Source organism: Cupressus sempervirens, chromosome 3, assembly GCF_028749045.1.
Source record: "Cupressus sempervirens isolate cs-2001-9-10 chromosome 3, ASM2874904v1, whole genome shotgun sequence".
NCBI lineage: Eukaryota > Viridiplantae > Streptophyta > Pinopsida > Cupressales > Cupressaceae > Cupressus > Cupressus sempervirens.
In genome coordinates this window covers 1,069,134,444-1,069,157,091 of record NC_143120.1, presented here as the reverse complement: position 1 = coordinate 1,069,157,091, position 22,648 = coordinate 1,069,134,444, and the positions used below count along the sequence as shown (strand labels likewise).

At 35.7% G+C, this 22,648-nt stretch overlaps 1 protein-coding gene across 2 annotated transcripts in view; it reads right to left on the bottom strand.

Moving 5' to 3' along the window:
• Window positions 1–22,648, bottom strand: part of LOC149570445 (transcription regulator NOT2/NOT3/NOT5 family protein) — a 111,699-nt gene that overhangs the window by 77,951 nt on the left and 11,100 nt on the right. Inside the window, exons 3-4 of one of the 2 annotated variants that reach the window (XM_089823093.1) lie at window positions 22,502–22,639; window positions 21,985–22,035 (exon numbers count right to left, since the gene is read on the bottom strand). In XM_089823093.1, coding sequence (XP_089679219.1) covers window positions 21,985–22,035; window positions 22,502–22,639 — 189 coding nt within the window. The remainder of the gene's footprint in view (window positions 1–21,984; window positions 22,036–22,501; window positions 22,640–22,648) is intronic. The other variant, XM_089823094.1, reaches the window with a different exon arrangement.

Below are 22,648 nucleotides of genomic sequence, written 5' to 3'. Positions count from 1 at the left end.
ATTCACCAAGTACTCTGTGTAATGGCCTCCTGAACATCAATTTGCATAAAATTCATCTTGTACTCAAAAATGTTCTTAAGATAAGTGCACATGCACTCATAATGCTTACCATATGAACATCCACCATGCAAAGTAAGATCTATCATGATCTGTTTTAACCATCATAAGATGTCTATCATAATGGAAGGTTAAGCTATTGAAAGTTTGTCACCTTTCAATAACTTCTATGAGTGATAATCATTTGGAAGTCGTCACTTCCTCATGATGTACACTAGGGTTAGGCCCAAATAGTTATGAAATATATTCATGAATCAAAGTCCTCTTGACTACTACAATTTATTGATCACTAGAGAATCCATCTCAACATGGTTTACTCCCTCTGAATCAATACGACCGAGATCACCAAAAGGTTGACTGAACCATATCCTCTATCTGCTCCCTCTGAATCTCAATCTCCCTCTACCTACAATAAAATTCTCGAGGGAAAAGATCAAGGCAAATAACTTTTATAAAAACATTACCTTTAAATTTATTCTCAAAAATAATATTATTATATTTTAATCATAAGAACATTTAGAAATTTGATTCTATAATTAATTCATGCTGAATGAATTCCATTTCAATATCCAATGAAGTTATTAATATACTTATCATAATTATTTCCATAAACTTCATTATAATCCTTTTAAAGATCATATCATAAACATATCTAAATTCAATATTCTTATAAACATAACTATTCCTTACTAATAGATTTCTACTTGCATGTTATTCTTACTTACCTTGCTTGATGGTGATGCGGGCCTTGGTATTGATATTTGGTACACTTTATACAAGAATTTTAACTTATGCGGGAATGACCTCCTTTATTCCCCTTGTGTCTCGATTGGCACAAACTTTATATAGGGCATAGTTGAAAAATTTGGCAAAATATTACCAAATTCGCGAATTTTTGCAAGTTGCTAGCAAAAACGAAATAAACACTCAATAAATCGAGGCCAATATTTTATTAAAATCACAGAGGTTTCGCTAAGTTAATATTGCACATAAAACAAAAAACTCACCATTTAAATCGTTGACTAGGGCAACACGATTTTGTTTTAGGTTGAATGTTAAAAAAAATTATTACATCTACCGCATGGGAAAGACATAAGATGCCGCGCGAGAAAGACAAAAGCGAAAGAGAAGATATTTCCATGGTCGGAGAAGTTAGGAGTTACTGAGGAATACACGAAAGACTCTTTGAGCAGTCGGAAGTTGGAATAGCTAGGGTCCTAGACGCACCATTCGTCATTGTTTCTTGGACCATTGGACGCAGTGATCACATTCACCATTGTTTCCAAGCTTTCAAAATAGTGGGAAGTTTATTTGCCAGAGAGGTGACTGACGGCAGAGAGAAGTTGTTTTTAACTTTTGCAAGCTTGTGATTCCATTCTCTACAGAGTGAAGTTTTTTTGTCCAGGTCGGGATTCCATTTTTGTCTTGTTTTCTTGCTTATATATTTTATATATTTTGTTTTTCTGATTTCATATTATATTAATATATTTTATTATATTTAGTTAAATAAAAATTGTTTTAATTACATTTTAGTAGCATATAATAGTAAATTAGTAAGTCTGTAACTATTAAATTTTTGATAATCATTAACAGTCTACTAATAATCAGTAGCAGTCTTCCATTTTTACTATACCAAATTATTTATTTACTAAAATAATTTAATAAATATTAAAAAGATTAAAATAGTAATAACATGTATCAATAACTGTAAGTCTGTAACTCTTATAAACTTATACTAACTGCGATTAAATTTTAATTTATAATCATTGATTTCCATGTATCTGATAATTCTTTGTCTTTCAATTTGCAAACTGGCAGTGCCAGTTTGTAATTGTTCAAAATGGTTGGTGGCACAAGAAAGACCCTTTATGGATACATGGGATAACAAGGGCAAACAAAGGAGATATCTAATGTATCCATTGCCTTAAAGAGATGAGTTCAAGCATCAATCTATTGAAATATCATCTTGCCAAGATTTCATGCAATGATATTACACGGTGTGAGATGTGCCCAAAAGAAGCTACGAGAGAGGCTTTGAAAAGCTTTCAAAAATATGCACAAAGGCAAATAAAAAAAGGACATTCGAGGCCATGGCGACCCCAATGGGGACTTGGTTCTACAACATCACAAACAGGTGAAGAGGCTTCTTCTATTGGGCCTCGGATATGAGCATAAGGAAGTGTGGGTGGGTCTTTATCATACTTTTCGGTTCCATGTAACACTCCTGGTGCTCAACCTGGCTTGCTAGGCACTGCACAGAACAAGGAGATGCATGAGAAGAAAAAGGTGGCAATTACAATATTTTGGATCCGCAATGATATTCCCTTCAATTCTTTTTGTAGTCCATATTGGGATCAAGTGGTCGCTTCTATTTCTTTATCTAGTAAAGGGTTCAAGCCCCCAACTCGTTATGAGGTGAGTGGGTTGTTGTTAGACAGTGAAGTAAAAAACATTCAACTTGTGGAAAAGCAAAGAAAAGTTTGGGAACAGAAAGGTTGCACCATTATATCAGATGGGTGGACAGATGGCAAGAATAGGACGTTCATCAACTTTATAGTTGCTTCGGGGGGACAATTGGTATTTCTAAGATCAATTGATGCCTCTGATCAAGTAAAAAATGCAGAAAATTTGTGCAACATGTTGGATGAGGTGGTAATGGAAGTGGGAGTGGCTAACGTCATCCAAATTGTAACTGATAATGCAACAGCGTATGTGGCAGCTAGTAGAATTTTGATGGAGAGGCATCCCACATTATTTTGGAGCCCTTGTGTTGTCCATTGTCTTGACTTGCTCCTGGAGGACCTAGGGAAACTGAGTTGGGTGGAGCAGGTGGTTGAAGATTGAAGGAATATTGCGAAGTACATCTACAATCACACATTGATCTTGAGTCTTATGAGACAACACACTAGGGGTAAGGATCTTGTACGAACAGGGGTCACACACTTTGCTTCTAATTTTCTAAACTTGCAAAACATATATGAGACATTGTTAGACCTCAAACGCGTGTTTCTTGATAACAAATGGTTAAAGAGTCTTTAGGTCAGGAAGCCTGAAGCAGATAAGATTGTGAGGATTGTGTTTGATGCTAGCTTTGAAAAGCTAATGGAGGAGACCCTCAAAGTAACGTTTCAAGTCTTCATTGATGATTTAGTATTAAACTTTGAAATATTTTTATTGGCTAATTTTTGTATATTTTATTATGTCCAGGTGTTAGAACCATTGGTAAAGGTTCTACGAATTGTAGATGGGGATAAAAACCCCATGGGCAAAAAAGGCAAAAAAGGCCATTCAGCACTTGACTACAAATGAGACTAAATATAGACCCATATGGAACATCATTTATCGTAGGTGGAACCGACAACTCCACCAACACATTCATGCAGCTGCCTACTTCTTGAACCCCAAGTACTATTTCTCCAATACTTTTAAAGCAGATGCAAAAGTTCAAATTGGCTTGGACACATGTATTTGAAGATTGGTTGTTGATATGAACCTCCGAGACCTCATAGTTGATGAGTTACAAAGCTACACGAGTGAAAAGGGGCCATTGTTTTCGTCTCCTGATTGCAAACGTAGGAGATACACCTTGCAACCAAGTAAAAAAGAACATGTGTTTAGTTTTATCATACCATTTATTTTGCTCGTGAAATTTATTGGAAGTTTTACCACATCATAAATGATTTTTTTAAACCTTGCAGATCTGTGGTGGGAAGATTATGGTGCCACAACACCTAATCTTCAACAGTTTGCCATCCGAATTTTATCGCAGTCTTGTAGTGCTTCTGGTTGTGAGAGAAATTGAAGTATTTTCCAAAACATACACACAAAGAAATGTAATAGGTTGACTCAAAAGCACTTGAATGACTTGATTTATGTGAAGTACAACCTTATCTTGTAGGAAAAGAAGGTGAAAGGTCAAGCTTCATATGAAGCACTAGACTTGGATGATATTGATCCATATCCAACAAATTGGGTTGCTCCTCCTAATAGTGAGGATGCAAATGCGGATGTGGGTGAACCTTTATTGACAGATAAGCAGCTAGCTAAGTTTGAGAGAGAAGCAAATGACTGGGATGCAAATGTGGCAGCACGTGAGGAGGAACATGAGGTTGGTTATCCAACAGAGGCTTTTGTCGAGCGTGAGGCACCTATTAGGACAACTGTTGAGGATGTTGCCACAGCAACTACTTCAACACCACCCATCCAGCAGCAACGATCTCTTTTGTGTTTTACTCGTAGACGCAATTGATAATTACCACTTTTAGTTTTCATTGATACTGAAACTTGAACTTGATATGTATTCAGAAGTGGTAGTTTCATGGAGTTTGACTTCTATATGTATTGAACCTATGTAATGTCCCCTTTTTGTGACATTAGAAATATTAAAGAACGCGTCTCTATGAAATTAAAATTGACTATGAAAGCGTGGACTTTTATTATAAAAGGTCAATTTAATATTCAAAGTGGGCTAAAGAGGACAAGGAAAGATAAGACAAAAAGCCAGAGGGAAGTTGAAGTGTTACGAGGAATAAGATGAAAGCCAGAGGGGAATCAAAGAGTCTTAGTTTGTGGATTAAAAAGGGAAAGAGGCTCATTCCTATGCATGCTTGATTTTATTATTCAGATTTTAGTTCTCTCTTGTGAGAGTATTCGGAAAGCTTCAGCTTTCAGCCAGTGTGAGGATGTAGCCCCTAGTACCGACAAACAATAGACATAAACCCATTGTCCGTGTAGGCATCAATTCAGGTGTTTCTTATGTGCTTACAGGTACTTTTCTTAAGTTTTTCCAATCTAACTGTAAAGCTGTATTTAGGATTGGATTTTGGAAGCCGGTTATTGTATTGCTGTTATATAATACAATAACATTGTTTTAACGAGTTTTTAAGAGTGTTTTACTGGTTTTATACTGTGGTTGTAACGCATCTTTATATGCTTAAATCCTGAGGATTATTTTGAAAGATTGAGTTAATATCTATTGGTGTTTTCGACTGGCTTTTAATTGTGTCTGCATATGTTTAATTCTAAATACATTTTAAAAGGGGGAAACAAGTAAATATCCTGTTTGGGATACTTCAGTGGTATCATTGCTGGTTTTCCTGCCAGCTTGTGAAGTTTTATTCAGATACAGACGCAATTTTTTGCAGAAATTAAGGTATTAAGAGGTAACATCAGATATTTCATCACAAACATTTTTTGAGGAAGGTTATAAGACAGCGTAACCTACCAGCCTGGGTGTTTCGGTGAGTGACAGAAGTGTTGATCTATTGAGCAGGTTAGTATTTTGTAATGCTTCAAGATCGTTTCTAAATTAATAAAATGTCATTTGTCTGATGGTGAAAGAGGGATTCCAATTCTGAATATTATCTGGGTCTCAGTTTATCTGGCATTCACAGAAAGTTTTAGGATTACTGTCAGTATTCAACATCTAATTAATCCAGTATTCAATGGTGTTTTTATGAGAATATTGAGCCATAAGTTATCGAGTGTTTCATGTGTGTTTTAGTGATTATCAGACTGTTCAATGCTGTTCCTCAAAAATCTGCAGAGCAGCTCAGTGAATTTGACAGAGGCATAAAATTAATAATGGCTTAATTTCTTTGTTGGAAAGGCTTAAACCTACCGAAGTTTTGGCATCGCCATTGATAAAAATTTATGCTCATTCTTGAGGATCACTTTAGATCTCCATGGTAATAAATGATGGTATGAGTTTATTGGGGAGCCTCTGAGATTGATGGTCGACTAATGTTAGGCGCGAGCAATGAGGAGAGTTGCAATAATAATAATGTTTCTTTGGTACCATGTTGAATTCCTGCATTGAATGTAGAGGACAGACTTGTGATGTTTTATCTCAGTGTTTCAAGACCATAATATTGAGGAAAGTCAAAAGCATTAAGAGAAGTTTTTCCCGTAACGGTTGAGCAGTTACAGGTTGTTTGGGATCTCTGTCACCTGGTTTGTAAAGATTTGTCGTGTGGGACTGAGAGAGTTTAAGCAATTGGCATGTAGAATATATGCCACGATAGTGGAAAATGTTTGCCATGTAATGAAAAACCGAGAGGTTTAATGATTGAACATCAATTGGGGTGAAGAAGTAGAGGCGGTATTTGAAAAGCTTGTAGGAACAAAATAGTAATACTTCCGTGGGAACAAAGCAGTCTCGAGACTGAGACAAAAACATTTTGGCGAATTAATGCAAGGAAGGTTGCCAAGTCAGAAACTGTAAGCAGGTGGTCTTTGGCAAAGTATTAAACATTGAGTTGGAAATGATTGTTATTGTTTGCAAATGAAGGCAGTTCAGAACCAAACGGAAGAAACGGTGCAAGCGTCATAATACACATGCATTCTTGCATGTAATGCTCCTGTCAGAAGTTGATTTGTAGAGAAGTGTGGAGTCCTTTGGTAATGCTCCTGGCAAAGAGTAAGGGATGAGCGAATAATTACTATGAATATTATAAGACTCAACTATCATGCAGAAACAACATTCATTCCACACCTTAGATAACCCGATGCAACAAAGGAAGCATTCTCTGGAGTTGGACGTAACCCCAGCCTCTCATCAAAATATTTGTTCATCTTCAGAAGTGGAGTTGCAATATGAAACATCATAGCTATTTGAAATTAAAGGAGTAAGTGCATCAAAACAGGTATTTGGGGCATACATTGAAAGTTTATTTGCCCGAGTGTAATTTGCCCAAAGGGTTCTGGAAATCTGAACTCAGGGAGAAGTTTGGCTCAAAGATTGATGGAGAGCCTAGTAATGATGATGATAATGGACCATTGCTAATGGAAGTCCTGAAAACTTACTTGAATCGTGAGTACAGACATCTATCTACCAGAATATGACGGAGTAGAAACAATGCTAGAATTTGCTTGGGCTCAGAAGAGAATTTGTTGCTTGACCAGTCATTAAATTCGTTGCTGTTATAAATTTAATAGTCATCTCAACCTATTTCAGGATTAACATTTCTAAGCGAAGTCTTCAATCCATAAAAACTGTGGCACATAAGCCCTCCTTGTGGGGTATTATCGCATTCAACGTGAGCAATTATCTTGGCACAAAACTCCTGTAGGTTAAACACATGAGTTGGGTCAATCTATAGATGGTCATCCAAAGATAAATTGCACATTTGGGTGATTGAAGTGTTCAATATCCAAAAGGAAGTCATTGGTGGGCAGCATCCAGACCAAATTGGATATCGTCTAATATTGGAGTTTGATTTGAAGACTATCTCATTGAAGATTATGCCTATCTGGATGAAATATTAGCTGGGAGGACATTTTCAGTAATAATAGTTGTTTGAGTTGCATCTGGATTTCCTCAAACATGTTTAGGCAGCTGCCCAAATTTATTGTCAAGGACAAGGATCAAAACCTTGAAGAAAAGCTCTATAATATAAAAAGAGAGCTTGCATATTTGCCTCAGTCAAAACATGGGTTACTTCGCAAGTTGCAAGCAATAGAGAAATATATATCCACAATGGAACAACTAGATTCAAAGAATAATCATGTGAACATCCTACTTGCTGTGATTCCTTTGGCTAAGCCAGCATTGTTGAGACATCATGACAGGGAAGTAAGACTTGCAGCCGCACAATGTATTGTTCAGGTTATGAGGATAACTGCACCCTATGATCCATACAGCAGGGAAGTGATGAAAGAGCTATTCCAGTTGATTGTAGAAAGCTTTCAAAAATTGTGTAACATCCATAATCCATCCTTTGGTAAGGCAGTCAATATTTTAGAAATAGTAGCAAAACTTCGTGCTTGTGTGATTATGCTGGATCTCAGGTGGGAAGACCCAATTCATGATATGTTCCATCAATTCATGATTGCTATTAAAGGGGACCTCAAGGGAGATGTTTTATCCTTTATGCAGTCCATTATGTCCTTGATAATTGAAGAGAGTGATGATGATTCACAAAATTTCCTTCTACCATATTGGCTGAACTGAATCAAACACATGTCACTTCTTTTGATGCTTACAGGTTGGTTGGCAGTATCGTCAAACAATGTGAACAGAAATTGAAATCATTCTTAGCAAGGTACAAATTTGTAGAAGAAAGGGAAGAAAGTTTGTTTCAGCCTATAACGGGGGATGAAAAGAAAGACAAAACTAAGTCATATGGGCAGCTTAACGGGGCTGAAGATGCTGGTATTGTGCAGGACCATAAGGCTGAAAGAGACACAACCATGGAAAAGATACCTAGGAATTCAAAGGAGTCTCTATGCATTATGACATCATGTTCATTGGTTGATGACTATAAGATTGATGAATCATCTTTTGGATCAGCTAAATTTGTAGCAACACCTGAGGATAATTGTTCTTATGATGATAATACCTTCAACCAACATAATTTTGATTGGTTAGAACATAGTAACTCACTTTTTGAGATGGATGCTACTTGGATACTGGAGAATCCCTTATTTGAGTCTGAGGATGGAATAGCTTTTGATGTTGATCAACTGTCACCAATTGATACTGATTGCAACCAGGTGGTGACTGATTTACTACATTTGACGGAGGGACATGATGCTGATTTTGCTAACAGGGCCAAGAGGCATATAAGGAGAGAGGACACTGCTGATGGGTATTCATTGATTGACTATTCTAATCATTTATCTAGTGCCTATAGTTACTCTATTGTCACAAATGTCAAGCATAATGTGGGTACTTGGTTTGTTACACTTCCCGTCATGGAGGAAGCCATATCTAGCTCACTTCTTCAATACAGTTATAGATTCAGCATACCGGTTAGACGATTATTATGGTGGCAGTTTGATATTTTGGACATTCCACTATTTTTTGGTATGGAACGACAAGATATTCTAGGTAGTTGGGGAGGGGGATGTTTTTTTTGTTTCTGGGACCCAAGAGGATCGACCACATGGTCAGTATTGTTTCAAGGAGTTGGTTGGCGTGATGTTGAGTACCCATCCCTATTTGACTCTAGCAACGCTTGTGATCTCGGCTGGAGAAAGCCCTCTATTGGATTCAAAATTTTCTCACATACCTTAGCAGCACATGGCTGGTTGAGACGATAGATTATGCATATGTAATAATACAGGATCTTGGTATTAGCTTGATTGGTGCATCATGGGTTTGGGATCCAGGTGTTGGTCATATGTATATGTAGCTTGTTGAGGACTTTGTTGTAGTTCTACTCAGTTTGAGGCTGGATTCAGTGATGATCAAAGTTGTACAAGTTACAAGTGCCGCATCACTTCATAGATTTTTATGTGATCCAGGGATCCGGTTGATGGATGGATTGCACAGTTACACTTTGTTTCACAGTATGACAGATTTGTTTTCAAATTAGACTGCAGAGCTATCTGCAGATTCGTATGGGATCCTGGTACTGATTGCTTGCGGACAAGCAATTTCAAGGAGGGGAGATTTGTAATGTCCCCTTTTTGGGACATTAGAAATATTAAAGAACACATCTATATACATATCTTTACTACAATTTATCCAAATGAAGATACAAAACATCAACAGTAACTTGCGTGGAACCATGTGACAGCCTTCTAGGAAAGACCTATTTCACAGCTACTTGGTCGGCTTTAAGGTGAGTTGTAACATGCTTTCATCTTCTGAAGATTGCGCAACGATGACCGTGGAATCAGACAAAGCTACATTAGGTTGTGAATTGTGTGTAAGCTAATGGACTTGGCTTTCAACACATTTGATATTAGACCTATGTTGGACGCTGACTTGCAGATGCTGCAATTTATGCTTGGTTGACCTATACTAGTATATTTGTAGTTGTAGTTGTAATGTGTATGTAAGGAACTCCAAGATCTCTCTGGGAAAACTGTGTCAAATGTATAAGTAAGAATAGTTGATGCAAAGTACTTTAAAGGGTACATGCTTATAACCTATGGGCAAAAGAATTATGTTGTAGATGTGCCATAATCAGAATATCAATCGAGAAGTAAGCAATCAGATTCTGAATTGATCAACAAATCAGAAGGTCTATCATTCATTATTATTATTGAGATTTAAGTCCTTGTTACTAAGTTATTGTTTAGATACCAGACAGAAGAAATTTATGTAATCTGTGGGTTTGCCCTCACATATAAAATAGGAGATTGGTGTCTCCAGTAGGTTGGTGCCTATTTATTTTGAGTTCTTCATTATTTTGGTGCAGCTGGCATTGGACAGTATATCTAAGTAGCTGATTCTCACCGTGGTATTTCCCATCTTGGTTTTCCACATATGTAAGGAGTCGGTGTTATTATAGATGATTACTTATTGTGCGATACTTAGATTTCACAAATCGCTACATTAAAATTCTAAGGTGACACTCTGGAGAACATGTGTAAGTTGCATAAACTGATTCAACCCACATCAATAATGTCCCTTCTTAAGGACAATGAAATATAGCTATCAATTTACAATGTTGAAATGTTCTAATACAGCAGTTTACTTCTCTTATGGGAATTCTCAAGGTTTGTCGAAATCCTTAAGTTGTAAAAGATTTATGCTATCTAATCCTTTATTTGATACTAATTTATTTGAGATGATTTGCAAATGTGCATAGTATCACTTTCGTGATTGTATGGTTTAGAGAGTGGGTAGTTTGAATTAAGAAGATCTTTCATGCCTTGACAGTAGTTAAGACCAATAGCAAATATAGATATTGACTTGCAAATAGATGGATCCGATGAACTGCTGCAATATCTGATTTGACTTTGGTAGGGGATTTTCTTGACAAAACCAATGCAACCCAGGGATAAATCTGAATATGATAAGTGTTCCTGTTATATCTGTGGTTCTATATGCTTCAAATCTAAGTTACCAATTCGGGTGCGGATCCAGATGTGGATGCGAGAAGAGGGTACCCAGATGCACGAAATTTTTTTGGGGGGTGATGCGGATGCATGTGCATGTGTGTGTGTGTGTGTAAGCTTCAGGATGCCCGCTTCAGCTTATAAGCTTCAAATGTATTCAATATATGATCAACAAACCAGCAATCTGCAATGGATGCTATTACTGTCATTCCTAATTTTTATTAATCTTGGATAGATGTTGTTCACCTTCCTGATCTCAATGATTTCTTTATAATAGTTAATGCCCGGATATCTATGTATTCAATGCTGATCAAGTCCTTTGGTTACTGCTGGCAGACTTTATAATAGTTAATCCCCCAATATCTAAGTATTCAACGCTGATTAAGTCCTTTGGTTACTGCTGGCAGATCCTCTCAATGTATTCACACATTCCTTGGTTTGATACTCTGTAGTTGTTGAGTGAATTCAATCGTCCTTGGTTCTGATGATTTGAATCCATGACCTTACCCCATAGATAACAATAACATGGTCTTGTACTAAAAAAGATATTCTTCTACAGTTGCTCTCATCGTATTCAGAAAAAGGATACGTTGAAGGAAATGCAGACTCTTCTGGCTTCAATTTCTCACTGTCATTTTGAATGTTAAGTTTCCTCCTTCCAATAAGAAGGACCCATAGTAAAATCCCCATATTCTTCTCCTGACATCTTCCAGCAGCTGACTACCGTCACCTTAGTCTTTGTTCTAGTTGATTATGTTTAGGCTGCAATAATAGTCTTTGATTCATATGTAAGCGGACTGTACTCTCTGTTCCCTCCAGAATGATATGTCAAATCACATCTTATATGAAATGAAGACGCATGTGGTATAGAAGCATAACATCCCTTCAATATTTTAATCACACCTCTCCAGTTAATGACAATTCGCATAAAAACATGGTTCGGTATTATTTGATGGTACCTTTGTTAAAAAATGACTTGTATACCTTAGCTAATTGCTCAGTCATCAACTACCTTATTATTGTGTTATTATATATACTGATTTATTAAATATAATATATATTATACTCATTAAGATATAGAATTATATTATATCAATGAAAATGTAATATTCTGTGATTATTGAGATTAATTAATTATAAGTTATATTAATTATTATTCATTTACCATTTATCATTTATAATGTTTATTATATTTATGCATTTGATGATTTACTTTTTATTATCGATTTGTATTTGAGAAAAATGGGACATGATAGTCCAACCTTCCCAAATTTGATTGTCCACTAGTAATTTGGATCTTCAAAGTAGTGTAACTTTGATGTCCAATCTATGACACTGAAGTCGTAATTTCAAAACTAGTTTAGAACTTTGATTTATTTGCAAATCAACTTATCAAACTGAAGATCATAATATTCAAAATACCAGGAAAGTTTAAAAATAGAACTTATCTTGATTTATGATAGCACTTCTCTTGGATTAGATGATGAATGAACCATCACCTTAATTGCTTTCTGGGACTTTCAACATTCACTAGGAATGCCCTCTTAGTTTCAGCACTCACTAGAAATGCTCATGATCCAGTCTTGACTCTCACACAAAATGTCCTCAATCTCAACACTCATTAAGAATGTCCTTGATTCTCGACGCTCACTAAGAATGTCCTTGATTCTTGGCACTCGTTAAGAACACCCTGAAATCTCTGACATGCACAAAGAATGTCCTTGTCACTCATAAAGAACACCACTAATCTTGACACTCACTAAGAATGTCTTTGATTCTGAGTACTCAAATAAGAATGCAATAAATCTCTAACTCTCGCTGAGAATGCCCTTGGCACTCGCTAAGAATGTACTTGGGACTCACTACGAATGCTGCTGAGCTTGACATTCACTAAATGTCTTGATCTAGTTTGATACTCACTAAGAATGTCTTGGATCTTGGCACTCACTAAAAATGCCTTGATCCACATTTGATACTCACTGAAAATGTCCATGGGAATTACTTAGAATGCCCTTGATTCTTGATACTCGCAAAGAATGTCTTAACTCTTGCTAGGCATTTCTCCACTTCTGCTATTTTATGTACTTGTTCTTTTTCACATTGATGATTATGTCTCCATGGTTCTTTAAATTCAAAACATGAAGTCTTCTTCATTAATTCATCTCTTGCTTGACATTGATGTTCTATACTCCATTGTCCATTACATACATTAAAAAAAATCCGTATATTTTTCTTCTTTGAACCTTCATACTTGTGTTCTATATTGGATGGGAGATTCTTAGGTCTTTTCCTTGATGTATTAGACTCAACCTTTCTTACCTTTTTATGGCTTGCTCCAAGTTTTGGGGTTCAAACGGTTTTATAATGCTTTTGGTGGAATCTTTAAGTCCTTCTATAAACACATAGGTAAGCCTATATTGGGAAAGATCAGGGACTATAATGGATATCCCTTAGAATTGGCGGGCAAATTCCTCCATGTTTCCAATTTATTTCAAGTGGGTTAGCTCTTGGAAATACCAGTTGGGATCTCTTTCATCAAACCTACTAATAAGCCTTTGGGGGAATTCACTATAGATAGTGATTTTTCTATGGCCTAGAGTACTAAGACCATAGTGCCACCAATCGTGGACTGCCCCGGTTAAATGAAGTATGGAAAATTTGATGGCATCCCCTTCAATCATGGGGCTAATAGATAGGTATGTATCAAGTTTTAGAATCCATAAATGAGCAGTTTCCTTCCGTAACCCATCAAAGCATTGTAGTGATACTTTACTTATTTTCTTTTTAAGATCTTTGTCAACATCATTTTTCTTTCTATTTTTGTTTTATCGTTGTTTTGGTTCCATAATACTCTTTAACAGGAATAAGCTTTTGAATATCCGGATCCATCCTTGCATACATTTGGGCAAGTTCTTCCACACTATTTGTGTTGATTCCTCTTCTTCTATCACTCATTCTTCATTTGGAAGGAACAAAGGAAAGGTGTCCCAAGGATTTGAATTTTGGTTCGAGGGTTCATCTTCTAAATGATTAGAGTATCCCTCCCAAGATTTGGATTGGATCTTTCATTACGATTATTATTGTTCATATTTTGTATGGCTTTGAATATCATTTTGTTGATTTTTTCAAACTTTTCATTGGTCTCTTCCATGTACCTTCTTAACCCTTCTACTAGTTGTTTTGCCATGGCTCTCCTTCCTGTAATGCATTTGATAGGTTTGTATGAGCCAAAATTGACACGATGGTAAGATTATACTTTGTTACCACTCCAACATCCCTTCTTAATGACAATGAAAGATAGATATCAATTTACAATTTTCTAATATAACAGTTTACTTCCCTTGTGGGAATTCTCAAGGTTTATCAAAATTCTCACATTGTAAGAGATTTCTTCCCTCTCATTCTTTATTTGATACTAATTTATTTGACAGGATTTGCAAATGTGTATATTACCAACTTTCTTGAATTTATTTTCAATGTTCTAATATAACAGATTACTTCCCTTGTGGGAATTCTCAAGGTTTATCAGAATTCTCACATTATAAGAGATTTCTTCCCTCTCATTCTTTAGTTGATACTAATTTATTTGACGGGATTTGCAAATGTGTATATTATCAACTTTCTTGATTTTATGATTTAGAGAATGGATAGTTTGAGTTAAGAAAATCTATGATGCCTTGACAGTAGTGAAGACCAGTTTGCAACTATAGATGTTGACCTACAAATAGAGGGATCCAAAGAACTACTCCAATATCTGATTTGACTTTGGTAAGGGATTTTCTTGACAAAACCAATGCAACCCAAGGATAGATCTGAATGTGATAAGAGATCCTGTTATATCTGTGGTTCTATAAGCCTCAAAGGTATTTAATATGTGATCACCAATATAGTGATCTGCAATGGATGCTATTACTGTCATTCCTAATCTTTATTAACATTGCGTAGGTGCTGTTCACCTTCCTGATCTCAATTATTTCTTTATAATAGTTAATCCCCCAATCGGTATATTTCTCTCAATGCTGATTAAGTCTTTTTGTTACTGCTGACAGATCCTCTCAATGTATTCACACATTACTTGATTTGATACTCCTTTGTTGCTGAGTGGATTCAAATCTGTGATCTTAGCCTGTAGATAACAGTAACACGGTCTTGTACTATAAGACATTCTTATACAATTGTTATCATTGTATTCAGTAAAATGATACGTTAAAGGCAATGCAGACTCTTCTGTCTTCAATTTCTATTTATCAATTTAAGTGTTAATTCTCCTCCTTGGAATAAGAAACAACCATAGTAAAATCTCCCTTTTCTTCTCATGATATCTTCCAGCAGTTGACTTAGTCTCTGTTATCATTGACTATATTTAAACTGCACTGAATAGTCTTTCTTTCATATGTAAGCTGACTGTACTCTCTGTTCCCTTCAGAATAATAGGTCAAATCACGCCTTACATGAAACAAAGAAGCGTGTGGTATACATAGCATCCCTTCAATAGTATAATTGCACCACTCCAGTTAATGACGATTTATATAATAACTTGGTTTGGGATTATTTGATCATATCTTTGTTAAATATCAACTTCTATATCTTAGCTAATTATTTTGTCATCAACTCCATTATAATTGTGTTATTAGATACATAGATTTATTAAAATATAATTATTATATTATATTCATTAAGATATAAAATTATATTGTATCAATGAATAGGTAATATTCTGTGATTATTGTATTTATTTAATTATTATTCATTTATCATTTATAATGTTTATTATTTATTATATTTATTCGTTTAATTGATTCTTTTTATTATTGATCATTAATTTATATTTGAGAAAAATGGGACATGACACACTGTTAGTATAGTAATCAGCACAAATGAAATGATTTAAAATACAAAATCCTAGCCACTATTTATTTGACATGTGATCGTGTAATTAGGAGGACATGCTTGAGTACAGAAAAAAAGAATCAGATAGGAATTTTATGGTTTGATTCCATAATTGAACAATTTCACTTGGAAATAAGACTACAAAAAGAGATCTTCAAAAATCACAAGATAAAGCTTTTAAAACTCACAATTGTTAAAAAAATCCTCATATCAGCAGCTTAATTGAATAGAGTTTCTTTGTGAGTATGACTTTGGTGTTGACAAAGCATGAGATCTCAGTTTTGAATGTTGGAATAGATTTTTGGAGCGAATTCTTGAAGCATTTCTTAGGGATACTTGGTATCAAGAGCTGAGAGTGTTGATTGAACCCTGCAGAGCACTAAGGGCAAGTTTTTATGTTACTTTGAGACAGACCGACATTTGCAGCATCTTGTTCATATCTCTGTCCAATTTTTCCAATGACCTTTGTTCCTTGATTTTATCTGAGGCACATCCTGTTCCTTGTTCAGTACATACTAGCATCAAGAAGGTGCATGCCAACCTTAGACAATTGTATCAATGGGTAGGTATGAGGCATGATTTTGACTATTTCATGGCCAGATGCCTAGAGTGTCAATAGGCAAAAGTTGAATGTCATTCCCGGGTAGAAATGGTACACAATACCTCTTGAAATGGTACACAATACCTCTTGACTTTATTGTTGGGCTACCTACATCTTCGCACTGTCATGACACTACAATGGACAAGTTGTCAAAGGTTTATTTCTCCTCCATGAGCTCTTTTTAAATTGTTGCAACTACAGCATGTGTGTTTCTAGACAATGTTGTGCGCTTGCACAATCCACCTTGCAGATCAGGACATCATGTCCACATCCATATTATGGACCTCTTTGGAGCATGCTTTGTGTGCCCAGCTTAATTTCAGTTATGTATACCACCATGAGACAGACAGACAGACGGAGAGAGCTAATCAGGTGTTTGAGGATATACATCATATGCATGTCAGGATCAGCAGTGGAAATAGTAGGACTGTTTGTACCTGGTAGAGTTTTCCTATAGCAATGGAGGTCATAGTTCTCTTCACATTTCTCCTTATCAGGATTTGCATCGTTGACTACATCATACACCATTGAATTGAAATCATCTAGAGTATTGAGTTGTCTTGAGCCTTGAGATGCTTAGGACAAGAAGCAATAAGTAATTTGGATTACATCGCATTTGGCTATAACCCAAGATGGCACAAGAAGTTTGCCAGCTTTTAGGCTGGATCGACACTTCTTGGTCGGTGATCGTGTGTTTAGTGTTTGTCAATGGAAGAACCTCATTTGTTATGGGAAAGGCACAAAGCAGGTGCCACATTTCATTGGACCTTCTGAGTTCCTAGAGAGGATTAGTCATGTTGTCTAGCATTTTGCCATGCAACCTCGTGCATCCACAATGTGCTCCATGCAAGTTCTCAAGCAGTACACTACCAATTTGATCCATGTTTCTCACTGGGGTGCTTTGAAGGTCAACAAGTACAAGCAGCTTTCTTTGTGGGACAGCATTGGATGCTGACTCACAAGGGTCGAGATATGGAGATGACAAGAGATGGAGATATGTGATGCATTTGAGAGAGCTTTATTGCTCTCCTTTAACAAGCTTCCAAGAGTAAACATGCCTCTAGGGGAGAGGATGTAATGCATCACACATTAGCATTTTCATCACTATTTTGAACAATTATCTATACTATACATGATTATATTGGACTATGCATACCACCATTGTTTTGTATTGTTATCCATGTGGTTCCCCGCACGATATAGTTATAGCATTATGATTGTGTGTTTATTATGTTGTAACTATTTCAGTTAATTTTACTTGTATGATTATACAACTGATTATTCTTATGATGTTGGTCTCGGTCAACGAATTTGTATGTGCTTCAGCTAAGATATATATGCACAAACATCCTTGACATGTGTTGAGCGATACGAGTATCAAGTATTGACTTCACTTGGCTATGCGTGTCCATTACCAACTTACAAGAGATACCACAATGGCCAAATTATCTCTATACCTTACAAGCCGCACTTAATCAACTACAATTTCCCATGTGTTTACCAGTTTATAACCCAGCTACCATAGGTGGTAATATCCAAAAAACTCTAATATCCCCTTATAATCAACCAATAAAGAGTGTTTGTGTATTTGTGTCCAATTGCATAGTATCGTCAATTTTAATGTCAAAATGAGTTGTGATTTTATTTGGCAAATTTAAGATTTTAAGTTAAATGTGTCTTATATGTATTGTTTTTTATGTGCATTGAATAATAAGATCATATCGATGAAATGGGGGGATTGGAAATAGGATTTATTTTATTATTATTATTTCTCAAAAAGTAAATAGGCTAATAGATTTCTAAGCTTTTATTGAAAATTTATCATTTTCAACACTTAAATCCATATTTGGATGTAGAGTGCTTCAAAACCCTCTTATGATTGGGAAGGTAATTGTTGAACAAATTATGTTACTCATTTTCAACACTTAGTCTATATTTGGATGTAGGGTGCTTCAAAACCCTCCTATGATTGGGAAGGGAATTGTTGGACAAATTATGTTGGTATTATTGCACTGGAGAAAGATTACAAACAAAGATCATGTTGCTCCATGGATTTGAGGATTCGGGGTGAGTGTTTGAATAATTAAGGTGTTAACATCATTCTTTCTTTGTTTCTTCTTCCTTTAGGTATTTAAATGATTGCACAATGCAAATGGATTAGATCACAATGTGGTAAGCCTCTTAACCAAGTGATAACTATATTAAAATATATGTAAAACATGAAACAAGATAATTGGATTCCAATTGCATGCCCACACTACTGGGAAAGTTTATTTGCTGGAAAAGTGGAAATTGTTTGACATCAAATTCATGTAAATGGTGCTAAGATTGATGCATCATTTGATTCATGTTTTCCAGATTTGGTTGATAAAGCTGGCATTAAAACTTTTCAGCACCCTAGGCCTTATAGGCTCAGATGAGTAAAAGAAGGTGCAAATATACTAGCTAGCAGGTGATACAGAGCAGATTTTCAGCGGGACCTATATTCATGGATGAAATAGTGGTAGATGCTACAGTTTTAGATGTGTGTGGTGTTGTTCTTGGCAGACCATACAGGTATGATCAGAAGGCAGTGTTCCATGGGAAAGTAAATAAGATATATCTCATCAAAGGTGGGAAATCTTTTGTGTCGTATGCTTCCTATGTTAAGGACCAACCTGACATGGTCCTGAATCTTCACGGGAAGATGACTACCAGCACAAGATTTCTCCATTTGGTAAGAACCAATGTTGAATAAGTTTATCCATGTTCAGGCAATTAGAGACAGGGATGTACAAGGTTTGGCCTATGCTTGTATTGTGCTGCTAAGCAAGATGACATACATGTTGTCAATTGGGAGGTGTGATTCCTCTCTTCTACTTAGTCTCCAAACTTTAGGATACTGACAACTCCATATTGAGGATCTATGGTATAAAGGATGCAGTTTTTTGTCTTCCACAACATGTTTATAGAACAAAGGCACTCTCTTTAATGCTGGAAATATGTCAGATGGAATGGGACATCAAAATGTAGGTTTTGGCAGGAGGGGAGGACAGAGAGATCAAGACTTCATTTTTACTCACAATGGTGAAATAGCATAGTCACTGCAACAATTTTGAGGTTGCTGAAGTATTAACAAAATCACCAATCTGTGCAAAGTGGCAAATTCATTACATTCAAAATTGTTGTACAAAAAACATTCTTCCTGGCATGATTTGTCAGTCTCTTTGACTCCCACATCCAATGTTAATCTATTTACATAATATGAAATGGGTAAATCGTTCTCCATTGTCAATAAGCATTATAGACAACTGCAGTGTGAATATTACAATGTAATTAGTCTGGAATAAAAAAGCTGACGCATAGTAAGTGAACTGAGAGTGTTTGAGAGGTTGTTTGAGCTAGCTAAAGTAATGAGAAGCTCTGTATTGCAGGTCCGTGAATGGCCACCTCTTGTATTGCCATTTTCTAGATTACTTAAGCGAGCATTTCCTCTCCTTATGCTATTGATCTTCATTTTCATCGTTATTCCTTGTTTAAATACATCATCATTAATGTGTTTCTAATGTTCTCTACCAGCTAACATTTAAATCCATTATTGACAAACTACATTACCCGATTCCTCTGACAACCCCCGGACCCTGGTTCTGATACAATCAGGATCCGGATTCTGCCCAGATTTTGGCAAGGTTCTGCAATGGAATCCAGATTCCATAGCAGAACCCTGACGAAATCCAGGCAAAAACCGGAGGGATCTGCAGGAATCCAAGAGGCTGGGAGTCCAAAAATGGGCCCCACTTAACATTTTTTTTAAAAATGAAACTAAACCCTAATACAACCCTTCTTAACTCTAATTCGACCAATAAAAGTTGCCTAAAGTCATTTGATGGTCGAGTGTAATCGCTTGGGTGCCAAAACAGCAGAGATTTGGTCTTCATATACTGCAACCTCCACTTGTTGTCACATAAGAAAAAGGACTACAATGAGGGTGTGACAAAGAATTGGGATCTAATCCCTGAGTGTTCTGATTCAGAGGCCATGGTCACATGACATGGACATGGTGAGTGCCATAGTTGTTAGTTCAAATGAAGTTCAAGAGAAACCAAATGTTGACCTTCATTCCTATGAAGATGATGAAGAAGAATATGGATTTGGATATTAACTTTAAAAAATTATATATGGCTTGTGATTTAAATTTGAGCCTGTGACATTTTGAGACTTTTGCAAAGTATGAATATGATATAATAATATATGTTGACAAATATCAATTTATCATTTTATGATAATCACATTTCTTACTTCTAATTCTTATTACATGTTTGAACTTTGAAGTTTTCAGCCAATGATGAAAGGACATTGACATGTTCATGTTACATGTATGATTCTAAGAATACATACATACACACACACACACACACACACACACACATATACATACATATATTTCAAAAATGTCTATATATATATAACTATGGTGCTGGAATCCAGCTCAAAAACAAATTTGGCAAATCCCCGAATCGTTATCCGAATCCGAACCAGAATGAGGATCAGCTACTTAATCGAAAAACTATTAGTGGAACATCCAAATAAATTTACAGATCACATCAATAATGGGAAAAGCTGGATGTACTCAATACTCAAACATGAAATACAGACGGCAACCAGAAAATTGCCTAAGCCTGACTATCCTAAAGCACTGATGCATAACTTGACTAAAACTGAGAACAAACCAAACAAAAAACACAATAAAGAAGATTCCAAACTGCAAATTCTAAGTGCAGCTATTTATTATTTAACAAGCATCCTTGCCCAGGGAAAGTGCATATTTGCCCGTTAAATGATAACACCTAGAGGGAGGAATACGGTTAGGCATTACAAGTCGGCGTCTTTTGGCTTGCCCATTTTGGTCTCATTTCTTTAAATATTTCATACCTGTTTCACTTTTCTTATGTCTCTTTTTTTCACCCCTCACCCACACTATCAATTGAAAGAATAAAATCCAAGACCAAACATCTAAAAGCATTATTGCAGAAGAAATTTCCAATTAAAAGAACTCAAACCACAAAACTAAAAGGACATGTCTTCCTTCCTCAATCAACAAATGTACAACCTCTAAACAAAAGCAGAACTTCACACACTTCACATGTAAGATTAATTAAACTCTTCTCCAACTCCATCCAGTTTTTATGGTCCATTTCGAAATAGCTAGACTACTGATGAAGGATCAAATGTGTATGCAAAGATGATGCATCTAATGAAGCCTGTACAGCTAAAAATGATTTCTAGATAATCTAAAAAATATGCATTTGCCAGGCACAGCTTCAAGAAGAAGCTGACAATTCTCTAAAATTTTAAAGACCTGCAAACACATAAAATTTATACTAAACAACCACTACAGTTCTTTTGTTTGAATATTCTTTGGGAAAAAATGTGCTTTTAACAAACCAGAAACACATCAAAATCATATACAATGAATATAAATTAGTTGTCAAATACATATTCACAATATATTCATGGAAACAATGTTCTGAATCCAAGAGTTAATACCTTATCAGCTAGAGACAAAGGCAATATCATACTTGCAATCAACAATCAATTTGGAATCATAACAGTAACCACATTACACCACCTTTAAAGAAAGAAAATAATGCACAAAAATGGCATACCATGTTGTTCAGCCACTCTCTTGTCTCTGCCTTTGCTTTTTCTCTTGGGTCCTAATACATCCAGATAACAAAGTCAGGGCTCTACCAAATTTGCACATTGGACAAGCTCATTAAGATCAAAAATAAAAAAGTGGACAACTTTCGGAACACTCATTTACACCTTAATCTCATTTAACCCCTCATCATGGATACAGTTTAGCTTACCGAACAAATAGAATACACGGTAATATGATACTATGATTTAATTTTATTTGTGTCACAAAAACCAGTAGAACAATTTAAATTTTACTTTTAAAAAAAGAATCAATGAGGCTATAGTAAAATAATTAATAAAACGAAAACAAAACATGTTATTAAAATTACAAGATATTCTACATACAACTCTATTACTAAGAAAAATTTCATGCAGTACAGTATTAAAGCAAGCTACAAATTTAACAATAAAATAAGTGAGCTCGACTGACAAGAGTAGAGCTGAAATCCAAGAACTAATGAAAAACAATAAAATGGCACTTACAGTTTTCGGTTGTTGACCTAAGCCTTCTTTCGAGAATGCCTTTGTTTTTGTTTCTTTTTCACAAACTTTAAACCTCTCCATTTCACGCTCAATTTGTTTGCGTGCGTCTAGCAGAGCCTGCTCATAAGACGCACTAACCTATGTCAA